The 21,764-nt window shown below is 31.8% G+C and overlaps 1 protein-coding gene and 1 long non-coding RNA gene across 2 annotated transcripts; one reads left to right on the top strand and one right to left on the bottom strand.

Moving 5' to 3' along the window:
- Nucleotides 1-1,321: 1,321 nt before the first annotated feature.
- Nucleotides 1,322-13,243, bottom strand: LOC129902342 (uncharacterized). The gene is given in 5 exon segments (XM_055977561.1): nt 1,322-1,447; nt 12,824-12,886; nt 12,968-13,186; nt 13,189-13,212; nt 13,214-13,243. Coding segments are annotated over 5 exon segments (462 nt in total).
- Nucleotides 13,244-15,180: 1,937 nt separating this feature from the next.
- On the top strand, nt 15,181-21,433 carry LOC129904537 (uncharacterized). The gene is made up of 3 exons (XR_008770447.1): nt 15,181-15,528; nt 17,579-17,633; nt 21,183-21,433. It is a non-coding gene; the product is annotated as an uncharacterized LOC129904537 (long non-coding RNA).
- Nucleotides 21,434-21,764: the final 331 nt, after the last annotated feature.

Genomic DNA, 21,764 nt, shown 5'->3' with positions numbered 1-21,764 from the left:
AAAATCTGAACTTTTAGTTATATGCATATTGTAACGATCCGTTCCTGTGTTTATAGGTAAGCCAATGGGGAAAAAAAATTGGGTCAGAAAACTTTTGAATAGTAACTTAGAAATCTCGTATCACGACTCGAATCCGGATGTGACGACACTCGCCTTAATCTACCAAGACGAGTCAACCCAAAATCCAACGGAAAGTAAATGCGGAAATAATTAAGACAATACAAGGCATAACTTAAACAAAACGGATAAATATACTCAAAATCCATTAAAATTGGTTGTCACATGTATAAGCCGCTAATGTAATAAATATGCGAAAATAAATATAATCACAATATTGTCTTGGTCTCAAAAACAGGACTAAAACATAGAAAGAATAAGAGGTGTCCGTCGGAAGCATGAAACAATTACCTCAACAACTCAAAGATTTTTGAATTATAGAATTGCTATTTTGCTCTTCAAATAACCATTCTTTTCACTTTGAAATTTGCCTTTTCATTATCATATATATTAGTATTACTAATCACTAAGCACATGTTTTACATTTGTATCTCTCTCTTGTCAACTATAACAAAATTTGTATCTGAAAATACTAAACTATTAGCAATGTCCACATTCTTAGGGTATATGTGTCGTTCAGTTTATACTTTCACATAAGAGTTTAGCATAGGACGGGTATCAAGCACATGTCATCCCAATTTAGGAGCGTGACACTATTAAACTTGAGAAGCCAGACAAAAACAAGCATGGACAAGATACAAGTACAACTATAATTCGGAATTCAAGAATTAAGAGTATAATCATCCTAGGGAAATAATATTAGTGACAATCACAAACAAAAATTTTATCAAGGAAATCTTAAATTAATCAAAATAGATACTTTGTACTCCCTTCGTTTCAAAAAGAATGATCTAGTTTGACTTGACACGGAGTTTAAAAAAGTAAAAAGACTTTTAAATCTTGCGGTCCTAAATTAAAGTTACGTCAAATGTACCTAAATGCCCTTTAATCTTGTGGCTTTAAACATGTCACGTGTAAAGCTAAAATTAAAGTGTTGCCAAAAAGAAAAAAAGATCATTTTTTTTAAACAGACTAAAAAGTAAAATAGGTCATTCTTTTGAAACGGAAGAAGCAGAACATAGCTAGATTCCATAGATAATAATCTTGATCATTACTAAAAACAAGATTGATAAAACAAAAGCGGGTGCATCATAAGTCATAACACTGAAACTAAACATGGTCTGATAAAGTACTAGTACAAAACAACATAAAATTCAAATACAAAGATGCAAACCACAACTTTTATTTTAAAGGAGTCTAACTTTCATTTTTTGATATTGTCAACAGTTCCAGAGAAATTCCCATTTTTGACTTTGTCACCAGTTTTTTCAGGGACCTTCTTCTCCTTGGGAAGTGCTCTTGGATCCACCCCATTCACAGGTATAAGACCCTACAACAACAAAAAAAATAAAAAAAAATAAAAAATTGAATGTTTAAAGCATACGCGCATTTATGAGTTGCTAAAATTGTATTTATCAGTATATAAAAGTTAAACGTTTACTAAATATACTTGAAAGTAAGCTTTGAGCAAATTGACAAAATTTGAAGCAAAGAAATTATATGTCACACACCTAATAAGGTAGATTAATTGGCATGATGGAGAATTTGATAATGCTTTTTGATATTCAATTGATAAACCCTATATTATTATTCTTATATTATATAATGTCTATGTTAAAATTCCCAAATCCAAGGCATAGAGAAGATTAACCTGTGCAACTAATAAGATAAAAAACGATAAAATAGAGAGTTGTAGTAAGTACACGATAAAATGGATGAAAAATAAATGCAGATCAAGTACCTTATAAATTTAAAAAATTGCACGAACATGTGACAAAAATAATAATAAAATAATAATAAATAAATAAATAAAATTATATATATATATATATACACACACCGTACCCAATAAAAATGAAGATTTTATAGGTTAGTCTCTGAGAAAACAAAGATTTGCAGAGAGTATATGATAGATTTAAATGAACAGATAAATGTAGAACAAGTACTCGGCACTATTGGAGATTAAAAAAATTAAGATTAATTCTTATAATTGACGAAACAGAGATTTGTAATGAATGCACGATAAATATAGAACAAGCACGTGATAGAATAATGAGAAAGTACTTGGGCAAAATTATCTTTTATAAAAGAGATAAGTGTCAAAAACATACTTAAATTATCTATCTTTTTTGAGTTTCATATCTAAACTATTGGGAGTGTGAGTTTCAATATTAAACTATCACTTTTTAGTTTTGTTGGGAAAAATGGACTAACACAAGAAATATATATGGTCAAAATAGTAGAAATAAAATGGAAAAATAATCACACCAATTTTTTTTACGTGGAAACCCAAATAAGGGAAAAACCACGGGCCAAGAGCAGCAACTGATATCACTATCGTAAGAAATTTTACACTGGGTAGTAGCAAGTACAATACTCAAAAATGACTACCACACACTCAAAAGAAATAACACTCTTTTGATCTCTCATCTTACTAAAAATATCGCTCACACTCTATTTTTTCTTCACAGACTATTTTCTTTTAAATTTGAAATCCTTAGAGCTCTCAAAATATTTTTCTCTCTGTGAATTGGTATAGAATGAGGACCTGAAGAGCTCCTTTTATAAGTGAAATTTTCATTTGTGCTACTTTTTCATTCAACATTGGCAACAATTTTCAATTCAACATTTGCTGCTGCCTTTTTCCTTGCAGCAATAATTGAATAAGAAAAAGAGGGGCTGGACCCCAAAAATCTCCCCCTCCAGTCACATTCACTAGAAGGAGGTATCTTTATATTCTTAGAGAGAGCTCATGCCGACAGGTTCTTTCCACAATTCGAACTTGTCCCTTGTTACCATTTTGGTCAGCATATCTGCATGATTCTCATTTGTAGATATCTTTCTACCTTTATAGATTTGTCTTCTATCTTTTCTCGAATTCAGTGATATCTCACGTCCATATATTTAGTCCTTGCATAGTACATTGAGTTCTTTCTCAAGACTATTACACTTTAACTATCACAATAGACGACATACTCCTTCTAATGTAAGTCAAACTCTTGAAGAAATTGTTTGATCCATATCATCTCCTTGCCAGCTTCAATAGACACAATATATTCAGCTTCAGTTGTAGATAGTGCAACACACTTCTGCAACTTTGACTGCCATGATATAGCTCCTCCTAAAAAAGTAAACAAATATCCAGTAGTGAATTTTCTATTATCAAGGTCACCTGCCATATCAGCATCTATATAGCCCTTCAAGATTGGATTTGATCCTCCAAAACACAAATATTTATCTGAGTTTCCTCTCAGATACTTGAGTATCCACTTCACAACTTCCCAATACTATTTTTCTGAATTGTCGAGAAACCTGCTGACAACACCAACTGCAGTGCATACCATTGCATACATTAGACTTCCGACGACGGACGAATATGGAACTTTGGCCATGTTCTCCTTTTCCTCCCTAGCTGTAGGACACATTTTCTTGCTCAACTTTATATGACCAGCAAGAGGTGTGCTAACAAGCTTAGCATTCTTCATGTTGAAGCGCTCTAGTACACATTCAATGTACTTTTCTTGTGACAGATAAATCTTTCTTTCATCCCTGAGACGAGTAATTCTCATGCCCAAAATTTATTTGGCATAACCTAACTCTTTCATAGCAAAAGATTTACACAACTCTTTCTTCAGCTCGTCAATCTTGAAAGTATTCCTGCCCATAATCAACATATCATCTACATATAGAAGGAGGATGATAAAATCATCTTCAGAAAATTTTTGTACAAATACACAATGATCTGAAGAAGTCTTTTTGTAGCTTTGCTCCCCCATAACAGATTCAAATTTTTTGTACCACTGTTTATGAACTTGCTTTGGCTCAAAGAAACTCTTTTTGAGTGCATACAAAATTTTCTCTACCATTTACTTTAAAGCCCTCATGTTATTCCATATAAATCTCCTTTTCTAGGTCACCTTAAAGAAAAACTGTATTAACATCCATCTGCTCAATCTCTAAATTAAGACTAGCAGTCAAATCAAGAACTGTACAAATGGAGGATATTTTCACAACAGGAGAAAATACTTTGTCAAAGTCAATACCATTCATTTGACCAAATCCTTTAACAACCAATCTAACTTTGTACTGATCTTCAAGCTATGCTCTTCAACTTTAACTTTGAATACTCACTTGTTCTTCAAAGTTCTCATGCTCTTAGGCAATTTCACCAACTCATAAGTGTGATTCTCATGCAAAGATTTCATCATCTTGCATGGATTCAAACTATTTATCCTTATGCTCATCTTTCATGGCTTCCTCATAACACCCAGGTTCACCTCCGTCAGTGAGTAGAAAATACTCATTAGGTGAATAGCGATATGAGGGAATACGTTGTCTTGTCAACCTCCTAAGAGGATTATTTTCTTCTTCCACAACTTCATGAGCAAGAGTATTATCAATAACAGCATCATTGTTATCATCAGCATCAACATATTGAACTAGACTTGATTCTGAGCATCACCATGATCATCAAGCCTACCAACGACATTCACACTTTTTTGAGGAACTTGATCAAGATGGACTACTCCATCTAAACTTGAAAATTTTAGCTTCTCTACTTTTTCAATATCTTCAATGGTTTGATTTTCCATGAAGACGACATCGTGGCTTCTCACCAGCTTTTTCTCAATTAGATCATATAGTTTGTAATCAAATTCATCAATGTCATATCCAATAAAGATGCACTGCCTTGTATTGGCATCTAACTTTGACCTCTCATCTTTTGGCATATGTACAAAGGTTTTGCAATCAAATACTTTTAAGTGGTCATAAGAAACATCTTTTCCATACCAAACTTTATTTGAAATATCACTTTACAAAGCAACAGTAGGAGATAAGTTAATAACATATGCAATGATCAATAAGGTCTCACCCCAAAAGAAGTTCGGCAACTTTGCTTCAAAAAGCAAACATCTAACTCTTTCTATAAAGATCTTGTTCATCCTCTTAGCCAACCCATTAAGTTGAGGGGTCTTAGGAGGAGCCTTCTGGTGTCTAATAGTTTGATGCTTGCAGCATTCATCAAATGGTCCACAATATTCACCACCATTATCAGTACGAATACATTTCAGTTTTCTTCTAGCTTCTCTTTAAACTGAAGCCTGAAACTGCTTAAAGACACCCAACACTTGGTCTTTAGTCTTCAATACATAGACTCAAAGCTTTCTTAAGCAGTCATCAATGAAAGTGGCAAAGTAGAGTGCACCATCCAAAGTTTTTGCCTTCATTGGACCCCATAAATCAGAGTGCACCAACTCAAGAAACTCTATCTTTCTTAAAGAAGGATTAGATTTAAAGGAGACCCTGTTTTATTTTTCTGCCAAGCAGTGCTCACACTTTTCTAATTTAGCACTTTAGAAATCAGACAACAATTTCTTCTTGGCCAAAACATTGAGTCATTTCTTATTGATATGGCTAAGCCTCTTGTGCCACAACGTTGATGAGTTATCACTCTCAACTAAATTCACCATATTGGCACAAGTAGAGGTCGTAGTCCAGCATAGATCACGACGTTTGTTTTCACGGGCCATAACTAAGGAACCCTTGATGATTTTACACTTTCCACCACCATTAGTACTAACATATCCTTCATCATCTAGAACACCAACAAAAATTAGGTGCAGACGAATATCAGATGCATGTTTTACATTGTTCAAAACTAGTTTAGCTTCAATACTAGTTCCAAATAGATTGTACCAACTCCAACCATCCTAGATACAGTCTCATTACCCATACTCAAGGTTCCAAAGTCACCAGGAATATAGGAAGAGAAAAATTCCTTCTTTTATGTCACATGAGATGCGACACCAGTGTCTACAACCCATATTGATCATCACAAGTAATATTTATCAGATCTGCATCAAGAACTATGACAAGATCTTTGGTGGAGACGGTGGCTGGGCAATTTTCATTGCCATTTTCTTTTTTTTTCTCTTTGTATTTGGTCTCCCTCTTCAATTTTTGGTAGAACCTCTTTGTGTGCCATTTCATGTCACAATGATAGCATATAATATCCCTAAGTCTACCTCTGGATTTGCTTCTGCTATGTTCTTTATTCTGAGAACCACGGTTTTTATTTCTCCCTCTGGAGGCAATTACAAGGACATCTGAAAAAGAAGAAGAGCTTTGAGATTTTCTTTTGATCTCTTCGTTCAAGACACTACTCTTGGCGGAATCTATAGAGATCACACTATCCGAAGCAGAATTTGACAATGAAGTTCTAAATGTTTCCCAAGACTCTGGTAGAGAATCAAGTAGAAGCAATCCTTGAATTTCTTCGTCAAATTTAATGCTTATAGCAGACAACTAATTCATGATTTTCGAAAACTATTCAGGTGATCTGTCATCGGAGAACCATCATGATATATTAGACTTAACATCTGTTTTATTAAGAATATTTTATTATTCCCAATCTTCTGAGCATACAAACTTTCAAGATGCTCCCATAGGGTACTGTCATGTGTCTCCCCAGAAATATGGTTCAAGACATTATCATCAACCCATTGCCTAATAAATTCACAAATCTGTCTATGCAACAGATTTCACACTTCATCTATTTTATTTTCAGGCTTTACAGTGGTAAAAATTGGTTGATAAAAATTATTGACATAAAGCAAATCTTCCATTTTCTCCTTCCAAATGGCATAATTAACACCATTCAAAGTAACCATTCTACTAGTGTTGACCTCCATCGCCCCCCCCCCCCCCTAAAAAAATTATAACTATAACAAATCAAAGTAAATCTTTTCTGATATGCAAGTTCAGACTATGCTACAACTACAGAGCATACTCAGATAAAATCTTGCTCTGATACTAGTGTGTTGGAAAAAAAGGACCAACAAAAAAATATATATGGTGAAAATAGTATAAATAAAATGAAAAAATAATGACACCAAGAATTTTTACGTGCAAACCCAAATAAGAGAAAAATCATGAGCCAAGAGGAGCAATTGATATCACTATCGTAAGAAATTTTACACTGATAGTACCCAGTACAATACTAAAAAATGACTATCACACACTCAAAAGGAATAACACTCTTTTGATCTCCCACCTTACTAAAAATATTGCTCACACTTTATTTTTTTCTTCACAAACTATTTTTTTATAGTCTATGAAATCCTCACAACTCTCAAAATATTTTTTTCTCTGTGAATTGGTGTATAGAGAAAAGCTGAAGAGCCCTTTTATATGTGAAATTTTCATTTCACCGTTCATAATTTTGTCAACAAAATTGTGTTACTTTATCATTCAACATTGGCAGCAATTTCCAATTCAACATTTGTTGCTTCCTTTTTCCTTGCAGCAATAATTGAATAAGAAAAGGAGGGGCTGGACCCCACAAGTTTGAGTAACACACCTCTCTTTTATTCCACTCTCACAATGGTGTGTGTGTTACACTCTCTCTTTCATTTTAAAAAAATTGTCACATCATATTCCACATAGATAAAATATTATACCTCGACAAAAATTAAATAAATTTTTAGAATTAGTTAAAATTAAATATTAAGGTATTACTATCCATCCTAAAAAATATATATAAAATAAAATATAAAATATTTTTATTACTCCACTCAACCACTTTTTCTCACCATACTCCCCCCTCCCCAAATTTTATTATTTTATTTTTATTTTCTAAATTTCTTTTATAAACGTTTTTAAAAAAAATTCTTACTTCATATTCCACCTCCTCCAACAAATAATAATTTAGATATTATTTTTATATATTTTTTTTGAAATATTTTTTATCCCGCCACACCTAACCCTCTGCTTCCTATTTTTTTCTCGTTTTGAGTTAGATATATACATATGAGTGAGAAAAATATTTTAAACTTTTTTTATAAAAATTAATTTTTAAAATTTTTTTCAACTAATAGAAATACTTTAGTTTTAACTTTTAACTAATATTAATAGTTTATTTAATTTTTATCAATATAGAATTTTTTAGCCATGTGACAAAAAAAATTCAAAAAATAGAGAGAGTAGAGAGAATGTATTACACACACCACTGAGGTGTGTTTCTCAAACTGAGAAGTGATAGTTTATGTATGAAACTCACACTCTCAAGAGTTTAGGTATGAAACTCAAAAAAGATGGATAATTTAGATGTGTTTTTGACACTTATCTCCTTATAAAACAAATTCATTTATATGAGACTAGAAAGTACTCGATAAAATGACCATAAAGTACAATGGAAAAAAATCATTTATTTTGTTGTTTGTAAATATAGAAATTTGCAGTGAGTACACGATAAATATAGAACAAGCACATGATAGAATGATCGAAAAGTACTCGATCGTTCATGTCATTTATAAGAAGAAATTCTTTAGAATTTTATCGTTTATAAGAATGACATGCTTGTACGCGACAAAACAGAGATTTGCAGTACGTAAATAGTAAATACACACTAAATATAGAACAAGCACATAATAGAATAACCAGAAAATACTCAACAAAATTATCGTTTATGTTGTTTATAAAACTTTTTCATTGGAATTTTGTTGGTTATAAAATGGACATGTTTTCACTCGACAGAATGACCGAAAAGTACTCGAAAAATAATTAGATTTTGTTGATTATAAATATATAACAAGTATGGAATGTACATAGAAATATAAAACATGTACTCAACTAATTAAAATTGAAGATTTTGCACTAACATACAAAGATATTTTTTTTAAAAAAAGAATGACAACTGATGGGGCAAAAAAAGGGTAAGGTAGCTTATCAAAAACAAATGAAGATTCGGGCTAACATGCAACAAAAATAAAGATGAAAATTTGAGGGGAAAAATATCAAAAAAATGAAGGTTTTGTGCCTATTAGACAAAATAAATATTTACAGTGAATACACGATAAAAAAAAAGGATAAATATAGAACAAATACCGAACAAAATAAATGATTATGCACCAAAGCAACAAAAATAATTTAATAAAAGATGATGTAGCTTTTAGAAATTAAAAGAAGATTTTGCATGAGCTAACCACCTAAATAAAAGAATAACAACAAAAGTATTATATATACCGGTATTTTATATGATGAAAAAAGGAAAATTACTAATGATTATCATTCATAAATTTCATTTAAGAAAAGAAAAGTCACTAAATTGAGGACACAATAATAAGATTAAGCGTTAAAATGCGCAAATAAATTTTAGGAACGACGCACCTGTAAAAAGTTAATTAGTCAATCTAATGACAATATTACCCTTTTACTTTTCTTTCAAACTTTTTTGTAATAATAAAATAGTTAGGGTTTGAATTTAAAAACCCATTAAAAAGAATAACTTAACTTTTACAAAAAATTACTCCGTAACAATCTTTCTTGACTTTGAAAATTTTATTTATTTTTATGCCAAATAAAAAATACTAAAAATTCTCTTGTTTTAACCTCGTAGGTACTAACTTGTTCATTTCTAGGACGATTTATATTTTTATTTCTTTTATTTGTCTTAACTTTTGGTTCATGTTATTTCATCTAATTACATTGCAGTCCTCGTTAAATTTACTCGTACTTAAGAATTAAGATTCATTTTATTCAAGCCATTTTGTCCTTTTTAGTAACAAACTAACTAAACATCAAATGGATTATTGGATATCCTACCCCAAATAAATTAAATTAAATGTATATGTCATAAAATTTTCACATTCTGATTATCTTCTTCGCAAAGCCTAGGTTATTAGTATTTTTTAAAAACTTTTCCTTCGATGTTTGATAACTATTTTAGAATCTTACTTAATCCAGATTCAGACTACAAAAAATTCATCAAAATAATGCTCTCTACTACAATTCTTCGTTCATCAAAACTCTAATCCAAAACCTAGGGTTTCACTACCCACATACTTATTAGCTTTCATACACCTCCCTAAAAAACATTTCATATGGTTAATTTAAAAGTTAAACTAACCACATAAATAAACTACTCGTTTTTACTAGTTTGACTAAGTTTTAGGTGGTCAAAGTGCTTATTTTTTCAATAGTCCTTATTTTAGAAAAATAAAGTATTTGGTCAAGCTTTTGGTAGAAAATAATTACTTCTAGAAAGTAGCAGAAGTTAAAGGACAGTCCGTGCACTAAAGCTTTCGCTATGCGTAGGGTAAGGGGAAGGACCCGACCACAAAGAGTCTATTGTGCGCAACCTTACCTTGCACTTCAGTCACATGGCAACAACTTTATCAGTTACTTCAAGGCTCCCCATCAGAAAGTAGCAGAAGTTGTTTTTCAAAAATTTAAAGAAGTAGTTTTTCTTCTTAGAAACACTTTTAAAAACTTGGTCAAGCACTAGTTATTCCTCAAAGTATTTTTAAAATTTGTTGGTCAAACATGAACTGTTTATCACAAAAGCAATTTCAAAAAATTCAAAACAAGTCGATTATAGAAATTTGATCAAACAAGCTAGTATCTTGAAATTAAGTCACACGGCACATCATATTTTTTTTTCTAAAAAAAAAAAAAAACCTTTGGTGTTTTTATGCTAAAACTTCCCCGGCCCCTTTTGTTCCTGTATTAGTGATCTTTTAATTTGCCGATGGAAAAAAATAATAGGATTAATCAATAAGAAATCTTCGGAATCAAACATTATATCTGAACTCTTAAGGGTCGTTTGGTCAGGGATAAATTATTTCAAAATTAATTATTCCGTGATTTCATCACGTATATGGGAATAATTTATCTCATCACTATAGTATAAATGATGGGATAAATCATGCAAGAACACCTAATACATCCAACCAAACACATGATAAAATAATCTTACATTTTATTCTAAAATTATTATATCTTATACCTCACACCAAACAGCTCCTTTATAGTTACAACATTAATTGCTTTATCCGATTAGGGCTGTACAGGGCAAACCGATAAACCACACCAAACCGACAAACCGCACCAAATCGGAAAAAAACCTGACTAGTGATTTGGTTTGACTTGATTTGGTGTTTGGAAAAAACCCCGACCATTATAGGGTTGGATTGGTTTTAACTAAAAAAAGTTAAACCGAACCCAAACCGACCCGATTATAGATATACTACTTTTAAATTATGTTATACATAAAAATATTTATTAAAATGTAATTTATAAATATTTTTTAAATTTTTTTCATAATTCTTATTTTCTTTATTAAATTTAGATTTGGACTTGAGAAGGTCATCTAAATAAGAAAAAATTATTTGATTGAGTGCTTTTTAAAAATTAATTACTGATTTTAGCGATATTTTTTTATTTATTACTATTTATAGCAATACATAGCAATACTATGATAAATCTACATTTGTATTAAAAGTGAATTATGCATACAATATAAATGTATTATAAGTGTTTTAAAATATATATTATGTTTGTGTAGTAAGATACTAACATAATATATTATAAGTCTATTAAAGTATGCGATAAATGTATTATCCATCTATAAAACTTGTATTATATATGTTTTATAAATAGTTCTCTACAATATGTATTAAAACTGTATTATAAATGTATTATAAATGTTCGGTGAATTTTTTTTATTGCTATAGATGGTAAATATTTTCTTAATATTGTATATTTATGTAAGTTTCCCTCTAAATAATATACAAAAAAAGCCCATATTATAAAGTTATATTATAAAGTTAAAACTTCAAATAGTGTTCTGCCTCCATCTTATATGTTGATATTTTGTACTAGAACTCTTTTTAAGAAGCACTGCTTTGTGCTTTTTATTAGATACTATGAAAAATCTGAGAAACCCGAAAAACCCGAAAAACCCGAGAAAAATTGATATCAAAAAACCCGACTTTTATTGGTTTGGTTTGGTTTATAGATTTAATAATCCGACACAAATAATTTGGTTTGGTTTGTAAAAAATCTGAACCAATCCGGTCCATGTACACCCCTATATCCAATTTATCTTTTCCGTTTATTTAAAACTTGTTTTCAGGGATCTTATCACTTTTAATCAGACAACTAAAAGAATTTCACCGGCCATAGTTGTTTTCTACCGATGGCTCTAGGGTATCGGGTGCGAATTTCTGAAAACTCATTAATATTTGTATAGATCTTGTATTTTCATTGAAAAATCTATTAATTAGATCTTGGTCTAGTTGCAGAAATGGAACTTTGCTCAAACTTTATTACCCTTCTCAATGAGGGTTTAATTCCCCTTCGACACTTATAATGAAGATTCTTAAAAAAAAAAAATTGAAATCACTGAAAACACATAAACCTTAAATCCTAGATTCGTCCCTCACTTTTGTAGCCGTCACTAAAAATAAAGATCAAAATTATTATTTTTCATTAGTTATAGGCTTTGTTCAGCTTTTACATATTCCTGTGTAAAATCCCTAAATATTAGTAACACAAACAAAAAAAGACACATAGATTTACAGACATCTATGTTAGAAGGCAAAAATAAAAACATTATTTGTTGGGAATCTAATAATTAACAAACTTAGCTCTTCATCAAATTAGAACAGAAATGAAAGTTGCTTAAGCTTAGCTTTATTACCCTTCTCAACAAGGGTTTTATATTCCCCTTCGATACTTAAAATAAAGATTTTCTTTTAAAAAAATCACTAAAAACACATAAACTTTAAAACCTAGATCTAGATCCAATTTTTTATTAACTTTAAACTTTGTTCAGCTGTTGTATACAAACAAAAGATACATAGATTAATAAACATCAAAGTTAGAAGGCAAAAATAAAAAGAAATTAAACTACTATATATTTTACCTCGAGAAAAATTTTTGTGGCTTCTTCAGGAGTATGAGTATTGATTATGTGCAGAGCTGCCTCCTAAACCAAGCAAACAACAATAAATTAAACATGACATCTAAGAAAGCGTACGCGCGCGCACACATATATATAGAAACGTACCCTAAACTCATTAAGTTGTTGTTCAGTTAAAGTTTTAGGTTCTTCAATGTAGTAAGGTGGTGATGCTGGTGGTGTTGATTCAGGTGATGTTAGTGGTGATAGTGGTGGAGAGTAATCCATGAAGATATAAATGTGAGAAAAAATGAAATGTGATAGAAATGGAGAAAGAGAGTTGGTGTTTTTATGGAGGAATGAAGTGAAGAGAAGAGACAATAAAAGAGGACGTGGCAGACGTTACAAAGGTGAAATACGCTTGGCACCATGCATGCATTGCATTTTTTCTTCATTTTATCAACAATACTTCTAAAAAGATTCCAAAATTTGCTAGCTAGCAACGCTATTACTTCTTCTTCACCTCTTTTCTACTATCCCACAATAATCACACATACACACTCCCAACAACTTTTTGTTTTTGTTTTCACTCTCTCTCTCTCTCTCTCTCTCTGTACTAGTGTGAACACCTTGTTTTTTTTTTTTTTTTTGTTTTGGCCAACATGAAAATGGAAAACTAGGTGCTTCTAAATCTTGGATTTATCTTATGAGTTTACATGTTGAAGAGTTTTACAAGGGGTTGGCAATGTCCTTATGTGGTTTTTGGGGTAAATATTCTCATCTGTTAAATTAGTTTTGGGAATTGAGTTAGGTCCAAAATTTATTTCTTTCGAAGGCGAATCTAAGCTTTTAAGAACACGGATGTACCACTAAAAAGGAAGAAAGAAACGTATTAAGTGAGAATTGATCCAAATTAAAGTGTCCTTTAGATAAATAATTCAACATATAATCAAGTGCACCAGTTAGTATGAATGTCAGAGGATAATATTATACTAACTTAAAAATTAAAATACATAATATTTTTGCGGGGAAACCATGTACAGATTCACTTGCCCCATTTCTAACCTACAAATTCACCCTTGATTTCTTTACATATTATCAGAGATGACTCATCTGATCAATTCTTTGATTTATCTTATGAGTTTAATTTAAGTTTATGCACTATCAATATAAGAAATATTTACACCATTAAATTAATTACAGATAAATTCTTTACGATAAATATAAAAATGGGCGACTTGCCTATACTATAGTAGGTTAAATCACATCACTAGTGTAAGAAAAAAAACTTAACATCAACAGATGCAAAATCAAAATTTAAAATTTCAATATTTTTTTATTTTTTTGTGGAAACATCCATAGACTATACTATATTAGGAATGATGTATATATATATATATATATATATATATATATATATATATAAGTCATCATCAATAGATTGTGAACCTAATGTATAAAGGATTTGGCTTGACCCCAGTAACGATTCGAACCGTCGTTAATTAGGAAAGAAATTTATTGGAAAACGTGTCAACTGGGCCCTACCATCCCACCTGAGCAGGACAAATTCCGCCACGGCGGTGCCGCTCTAGCGGGATTCTTGCCGCCAGAGATGGAGGTCGTGAGACAGAACTTAAGTCGCAATTTTTATTTTTTTCCTCTTTTTCCTGAGTGCAAGAGAGAGGCGAGGGTTACCCCAGAAACCCTCAAAAGGCTACTCTAGGCTTGGAAGGAGGGAGAAGGAGATTTCAGTGCAGGAAAGATTCCAACTGGCGGAATTCAAGCCTACTTTCACCCGTCTGTCGTTTGGAAGCTAGTTGGAGCCACGATATCTATCCACAACTGCTTGGCACATAGGTAGGCTAGGTTTCCTTCTCTGATTAGTTTAAATCTGTTCCCATTGCTTAGTGTAAGGGAAATTAATGGGAGGTTTCATGGTTAGGCTCTTGGGCACGGGCTATGGGCAGAAAAATGGGTATTTTTACTAGTCAAATTTGATGTGGACCTGAGTAAGTAAGAACTATCTAATGTATTAAGGGTAAGTGGTAGTCTTGTCTTCCCGTATTGTGTTATATGTGTTTGTAACTGCCTCAAATCGTATGTATATGGGTAAGGAGATGAAAAAGCATGAAATAGACCATATGAGCTGATAGTTTAATGTAATTATGTGCAAGGAATCTGTGTTGGGTAATTGTGACGGTTCATGTCTACTCATTGTAACTGTAATTATAGATTAATTGTCACGTTCCGACATATGATTGGATCAAGTGTCACATTCCGGCACGCCATTAGTTTGAGTTTGGATCCCATGAGAGGGTCAAGTGTCACTACTAGAAAATAGAGCTATAGCAATAGTTTTCTCAGCAACGATTATACGACTGTTGCATTAGATCATCTACTGCAACGGTTGTTACTACTGCAATAGACTTTTGACTCTATTGGCACACTTCTTAAATAAAATCGTTGCAATAGCAAAATACCCGTTGCTGTAGAATTATCTGTTGCAATTTCTGAATCTGTTGCAATAGAACCTATGTGGCAATAGTACTCTAAGAAAATTAAATTACCACAACACTTTTCACTGCCCCCTCCTATAATATTCTCAAACCCTACATAGTTCTAAAATTTCTTAAGCCACTCTTCTTCAAAGACATGAACCCAAATCTCTAAGGCTCTGTCCCAAAGCTCTGGTGAACTCAGGCTCCGATGTCTGATGAAGGCCATATCTGGTAAGAATGCACCTTCCCAAAGCTCGTTCTCTCATCTTTTTTTGGGGACACAGATCATTATCATACATAATTGCACATATATATATATATATATATTTCTGATTGAAAAGTATGTTCAATTAGATTCAAATAATTTTAAGAATCGGAGGATTCTCCTATGAAAAAATCAACGAATTTTGCCTACAGATTCATCCAATTTCGGAGCATGTTCAACGAAATGTTCGATCCTGAATGGATCAGAATGGCCCAAGAGCAGATGAGTTGTATGTCCCCGGCTGATTTAGCTCGGATGCAACAACAGATTCAAATTCTTCATACCCTTTTAGCAAGTCTCAATTTTGAATTCGTAATTCTTCGTAGAAAGGGTATATGTAAATTGAGTTTTTAGTGGTTGCTTGAACAAGTTATGTTTATTCAGGTATTACTAGTTTGGTCATTAGGGTGCGAGGATTTTGTTATGATGGATCATTGTGTATAAATGTAGATCTAATCTAATTTTATTTCAATTGCATAGTCAATTAGCTAATGCTATAGCTATAGATATTTACGAATGAAAAATAATGTGAAATGAATATATCAATCAATAGAGAGGTTACAAAGATCATTACTGAAAAAGGAATAGATGTAAACTTCTAGCAATGAAAATAGTTGGAGTCACAAAGTCTGGAATAGATGCAAACATTTAGTAATGAAATTAGTGGGGCTAGTGGACTTTAGTGAGTGAAACTTCCTGTGTGTTTGATCCTGATCATCAAGCATCGTCCAGACCTCAATCTTTAGTTTTCTCTTAATTTTTTGACATTTGAATCAGTTTCCAATCTGAAATGAACTTGAATAACTAGTTTGTTATGGTCCTGACACACTATTGATCTACAACTAGTTCGTTATGGTCCCGACACACTAACTTGTTAACTAAAAATCGTGTTATTCATTGGCATGGAATTAGACATGTAAAGAATCCAAACAAAAAACAAAAAAGATAATTCTACACAATTTCATTTTCTTTTACTTTTCTTTAATATTTTTTATCAAATTAGCTAATAGTATAGATCGAAACACCGTGGGCTGGTGAATTATGAGTGACACAATGTCCCATTGTGCCAGGGGATACTTTTGTTTACAAATTTGTTGTTGATAGGGTATGTTTAATTTTTTGTCTTTCTTTTCTTTTATTATTTTTTATGAGTTATGAGATCAGTTTTCTATGTTTTTCCTGCAAGTCTTATGCATCCTATAACCTAAATTGCGCGGACTCTTCACTTTCAATGCCGCACTCGTGTTGGATTCTCAAAAAATACACTACTTTTGGAGAATCAGTCACGCACTCATTGCCATTTTTGAAGAGTCTGAGCAACATAGCCTATAACATGTAGTGTTTGTAGATATCTAGAGTTATTTGTATGAGTGTAAAGATGAAACAAAATCATAAATTGATGTTGTTAAGTTAGAACTTTTTCTTTTGAGAGATTTTGTCATGAGAATTATATGAAATCTAATATGGAGTAGTATTTTAGTAGATTAGGCTAAATCTTTTCAGGTTTAATGTGTGCATCATGTACAAATTAAAATATCATATATGGATACAGTATGGTGAAATATACTTTAAGGATGAAGATACAATGAGCTTATGAATAAATTCCATTAAAAATGTGGTATGTTTGTTTGTTGGATCCTTCGTTGGTTTAACATAAACTCTTTCTTCATTAATAAGCTTGAAGAAGTTTCTTTTCTTCTCACCCAACACTCAAATTAACTCATAAGTTCATCTACGTCGAAATGACTAAATTCTCCTTTTTGTACTTGCATGTTGGTGGCTGATTTTTCAATTGTTGCCTTGTAAGTTAATATATGTAGTCATGTTCTACGAAGATGCTTGTTGGAGCTTATGAAGTCTATAGTTTAGTTCTTCTTTTTTCATGAATGAGTTCTATAGTATGTATATATGATTTATCAAATGTTTAGTTGCTGAAAAGATTGAGTGATATCTTTCCTGGGTAAAACAAATGACAAAAGCGCAACTGTGACCTATGTTATTTGTTGTTTGATTCAGGCACTGGATAGGATCATGTTCCTCGTACTCACTGATAAAGAGGTTCTCGATGAAGGTGATAATACTAAGCTCGAGAGTCATAGCTATATATGGAACTTGATGTGCATCTATATTCTTGACATCATATTCACCTTGAACTAGATATTATTTTTTGAAGGACACACTAGTTTGGACAACCTTCCCCTAAATAGTCCTCTCTTTTGGCCAAGTAATCTGATTCTAGCTACGAGTTATCGTATATATGTATTTTTTTATACCCAACCCAAAGATCAAACTCTTTTTTGACAGGTAAATGTAAGAACTCAAGGATAAAACTTAGTAAGCTAAGAACTAAAGAACTTTTGTAAAAACTAGAAGCACCCAGGGAGTTACTGCATTTTAAAAAGAATTAAAAAAGAAAAAATCATTTTTCTACTGTAAAAACAACGAGAAGAAATTTATAGAAGATAAAATCATCTGAAGCACCTAAAATTTCCAACAAACTTAGCATCTAAAACCCAAGAATAAGTTGTCTAAAACTAGTTCAAGACAACTTTAATCATAATACAACTTCAGTATCTTCCATCTCAACTTTACCTAGTCTTTAGAGACTCTAAATCTTTTCACCTTAAGTTGATTTGCATCACTTTAATGTTAAATGCTAATTGTTGAGGGCTAGTCCAAAAGCAAATGTTTTTGATGGAACTAGTTGGAGTTAATAAAGAAATTGCAGCTAAACTGAAAATTCTAATTGCATTTAGTATGTTAATTTTTTTTAATACATTTATGAGATCAGTACTCAAAAATAAGAGTTTAAGAATGGGAAGATTTCACTTCTGATCACAATATTTATTTAAGCTACTCATAGTGTGTCACTCCCCGAGAGGGTATCCTAGGCGTGACCGGCACTCAAAAACCATCTCAGACCTCTGAGAGAACTACTTGGTCTCATCACTCATTCGTTCATCAGCGGAAGACTTAAGTGAAAATAAGAATACTTATGTGGGCTCGCCATCATCAACATCAAATGAAAGAAATAATCCTTAAAAGAAGTAATTTCAAAGGAGAACTACTCCAATTACATCATCAAACTCTATGTATGAATCTTCTAATACTATCAGACGGTGCCAATAACATGTCCATGGCTACCTCAAAATAAACATAATACTCAACAATAATAAAAGGATAAAGAGTTTCTCCGAATACAAGAAGGACTCACCAAATAGCTGAAAAGTAATGATCTTCAACGATGCGCCTGTTGAGAATCTCTAACACCTGTATCTGCATCATTTTATGATGCAGGTCGAATGACGTCAGTACATGGAATGTACGGGTATGTAAAATTGCAGGAAAGTAAGGACAGATATCAAAAACCTCCTCTCAGGAAGACTCAGCTCAAAACTCAACATCATCTCAACATCAATATGTAATGCAAGTTTAAAAATAATAATAATAATAATAAGCAATGCTTACTCAGTTGGGAGTTTCTCTAACCGACAACCATCACTTATGAGCTAGTGATGATACAACAAAGCAATATCGTTGCCACATCCATCCAATACCTTGCCAGGGTAAAGGACATCACCATCTTGGATCCAATCATCGAAGTCCTCTTTTTGGGACTTAAGAGGTATAGCCTTCATCCTACGCTAGCTACATAGTTCTGGGGTTTGAGTCAATTAAACTCTTACCCAACTCGGTGCTCAATACTACTCCCAAAATATGTTCTCATATTAACATCATCGTCTAGTCTTATTGGAAAAACATCAAACTCATCGTATTACCTCTTCATCAATCATTACACTTCAAAACATTATTTACATCTCATCAAAACATCTTGCTCAAAACATCATTTACTCAAATTCATTTAAACTCAATTCTTTTGTTCTTTCAAAACTCAATAAAATACATATATAGTATTAATTCAAATCACTCTTTTTGTCAATGAATATTAAAAGCCAACATCTTTACTCAAAATATGTGTAAAAATATTCATGAACATCAAATCAATTAGGGTTCATGGGAAAGTAGCCATGAATAATAATTCCAATAATATGAGAGATAAAAATAATAATAATCTCAATGCATAAATATATCTAACTCAATAGAAGAAGAATTAATTCATTTAGAATTCAAGATTTGGGTAAAACTCAACTATAACTCAATTACGATGAATTTAAATATTGGGCACATAGACGAACTCAATCCAATGCTATGAATATATTTACATACCTGGAATTCGAAGCTTTACTCTAAATTGAAGGACTCAATGACCACTCTTGAACTCCTAGCCTTTTCTCCTCGCTGGAGCGTTTTGTGTACTACCCGGAGTATAAGAATCACCGGAATAGTATTTCTACACTACTAAAAACTAAAACTATATTTGAGAATGAGTAAAGAAGTTTATAGAGAGAAGAGTTGCTTGAGAAAGCTTGATGAATAAAATGAGAAAATAAGGTGGGTATTTATAGATGTGGAGAAGAGACCTAACAATAAATAAAAATAATTACAAAGGATGATCTTGAAAATTCAATGGAGGATTGTGATCTCATGGATGATGTCAAATGGAGGACTATTGATGTCATGGATGATGTCAAATGGATCTAGATATTTCCATGGTTGGTAAGATGAACCTTCTTTTAATGGAATACCCTTTTTCGGAGCTGCGTTTGAATAAGATAACTTTCTAATTAGGATTTGATTGTATTCATATGACTTGTAGATCTAGAAGTATATCATGTCGTTCAAGAATCAACCGATTTGGAGTATCCTACCGTGAGATATGATTTTTCTTCTACAAACACTCCATTTCGTCACAACACCATGTCTTGCAAAAATTAATTTATTTGACTTATGTATCCTCTGAATCTTAAGATATAGTCCTCATGAAAGTTGTAATGCCGTTGGAGTTATTCAGAAATTTGAATCCCCTAATTTGGACTATTTTATGAAAAGTTATGCCCAAAATACAGAAGCAGTATCATTTTCGTCGAGAATTGAAATATCACATACAACGTTTTAGAGGTTGTTACATAGTGCTTAATATTTCAATGTAAACATTAAAGTATCTTATTAGTACTTGTTAAACTATATGAAAATTTTCAGAATAGCCATTTTTGTTTGTCTTGAAATCTTCATAAATTTTTGGGTCTTGGTATTGTATTTCATTTCTTAGTATGTATATGATTCGGTATTCAGTAGTATAGAATGTAATTCCTATGGTACAATCAAGATTTCAGCCTTATTTTCAACAACTTAGTTTAGAGAGTTGGATTAGTCATTCATCGAATCTGTTACATTTGATGAGTGACACTCAGTTATTTAAGTCGGTGCAATATTTCTCTGTGCATATCTGGCTTCTCGTAAGGTTCTGTTGAGTATAAAACAAGCCTACAAGAATGGTACACTTGGTGAAGTTATGAACTAGTTAATGAATGTGCTTGTGGGAAAATTCATTTTTAAGAGTATGGATCAACTAGATAGAGTGCCAGTTTATTTCCCATGTTGTTTGAACTTTTGAGTTAATTGTTTACCCTATTCAATTAAGGTTAGGAATTCAATTTGTGTTTGTAAAATTTCTAGTGATGAATACATACTTCATTGAATAAACTTATTGGTTGTGCAGATTCCTACTTGGATGGCCATAAATATACATTGTGGAATCAGAAAGTGCCTCGACCACAGGTGATCAACGAGCAAGGAAAAATGGAGATGCAAGTATAATTATTTTGACATTCTTAATAGAAAATAAATTGTAAAGATAAGTTATGGATAGAAGAACTATATAAATAGAAGAACTATGTAAGAGGATTTGTATAGACTAGTTGGAGGAGCTAGTTGTTGGTTGCTTTAATTGTAATTCTGCTTTAACTGTTGTTTTTAATATTATGTGTTTTTTGGATCAAAAATAAATTCCTTTCATAGTTTAAATAAATTTTGTTGCATTATATTTTATTATATAGATAAATAATTATTAAAATCAAATTAAAATGATCTGCTATATTGAACCGTAGATGTTGATTAGCGTTACAATATGTCATTTGGTCATTGCAATAGCAAACCAACCGTTGCACTAGCCTCAACAATTGTTCCATGAAATGCTATTACAACACTTTAGAACCGTTACATTTGGCTAAATAACTGTTGTTATAGATTGTCCTATGGCAACAACTATACATCCGTCGTAATAGATACAACTATAGCAACG

The sequence above is a fragment of the Solanum dulcamara genome, chromosome 9 (assembly GCF_947179165.1).
Source record: "Solanum dulcamara chromosome 9, daSolDulc1.2, whole genome shotgun sequence".
Classification (NCBI taxonomy): Eukaryota; Viridiplantae; Streptophyta; class Magnoliopsida; order Solanales; family Solanaceae; genus Solanum; species Solanum dulcamara.
Note: the sequence above shows the minus strand (reverse complement) of the source record. Positions and strands in the feature narration are given on the sequence as shown.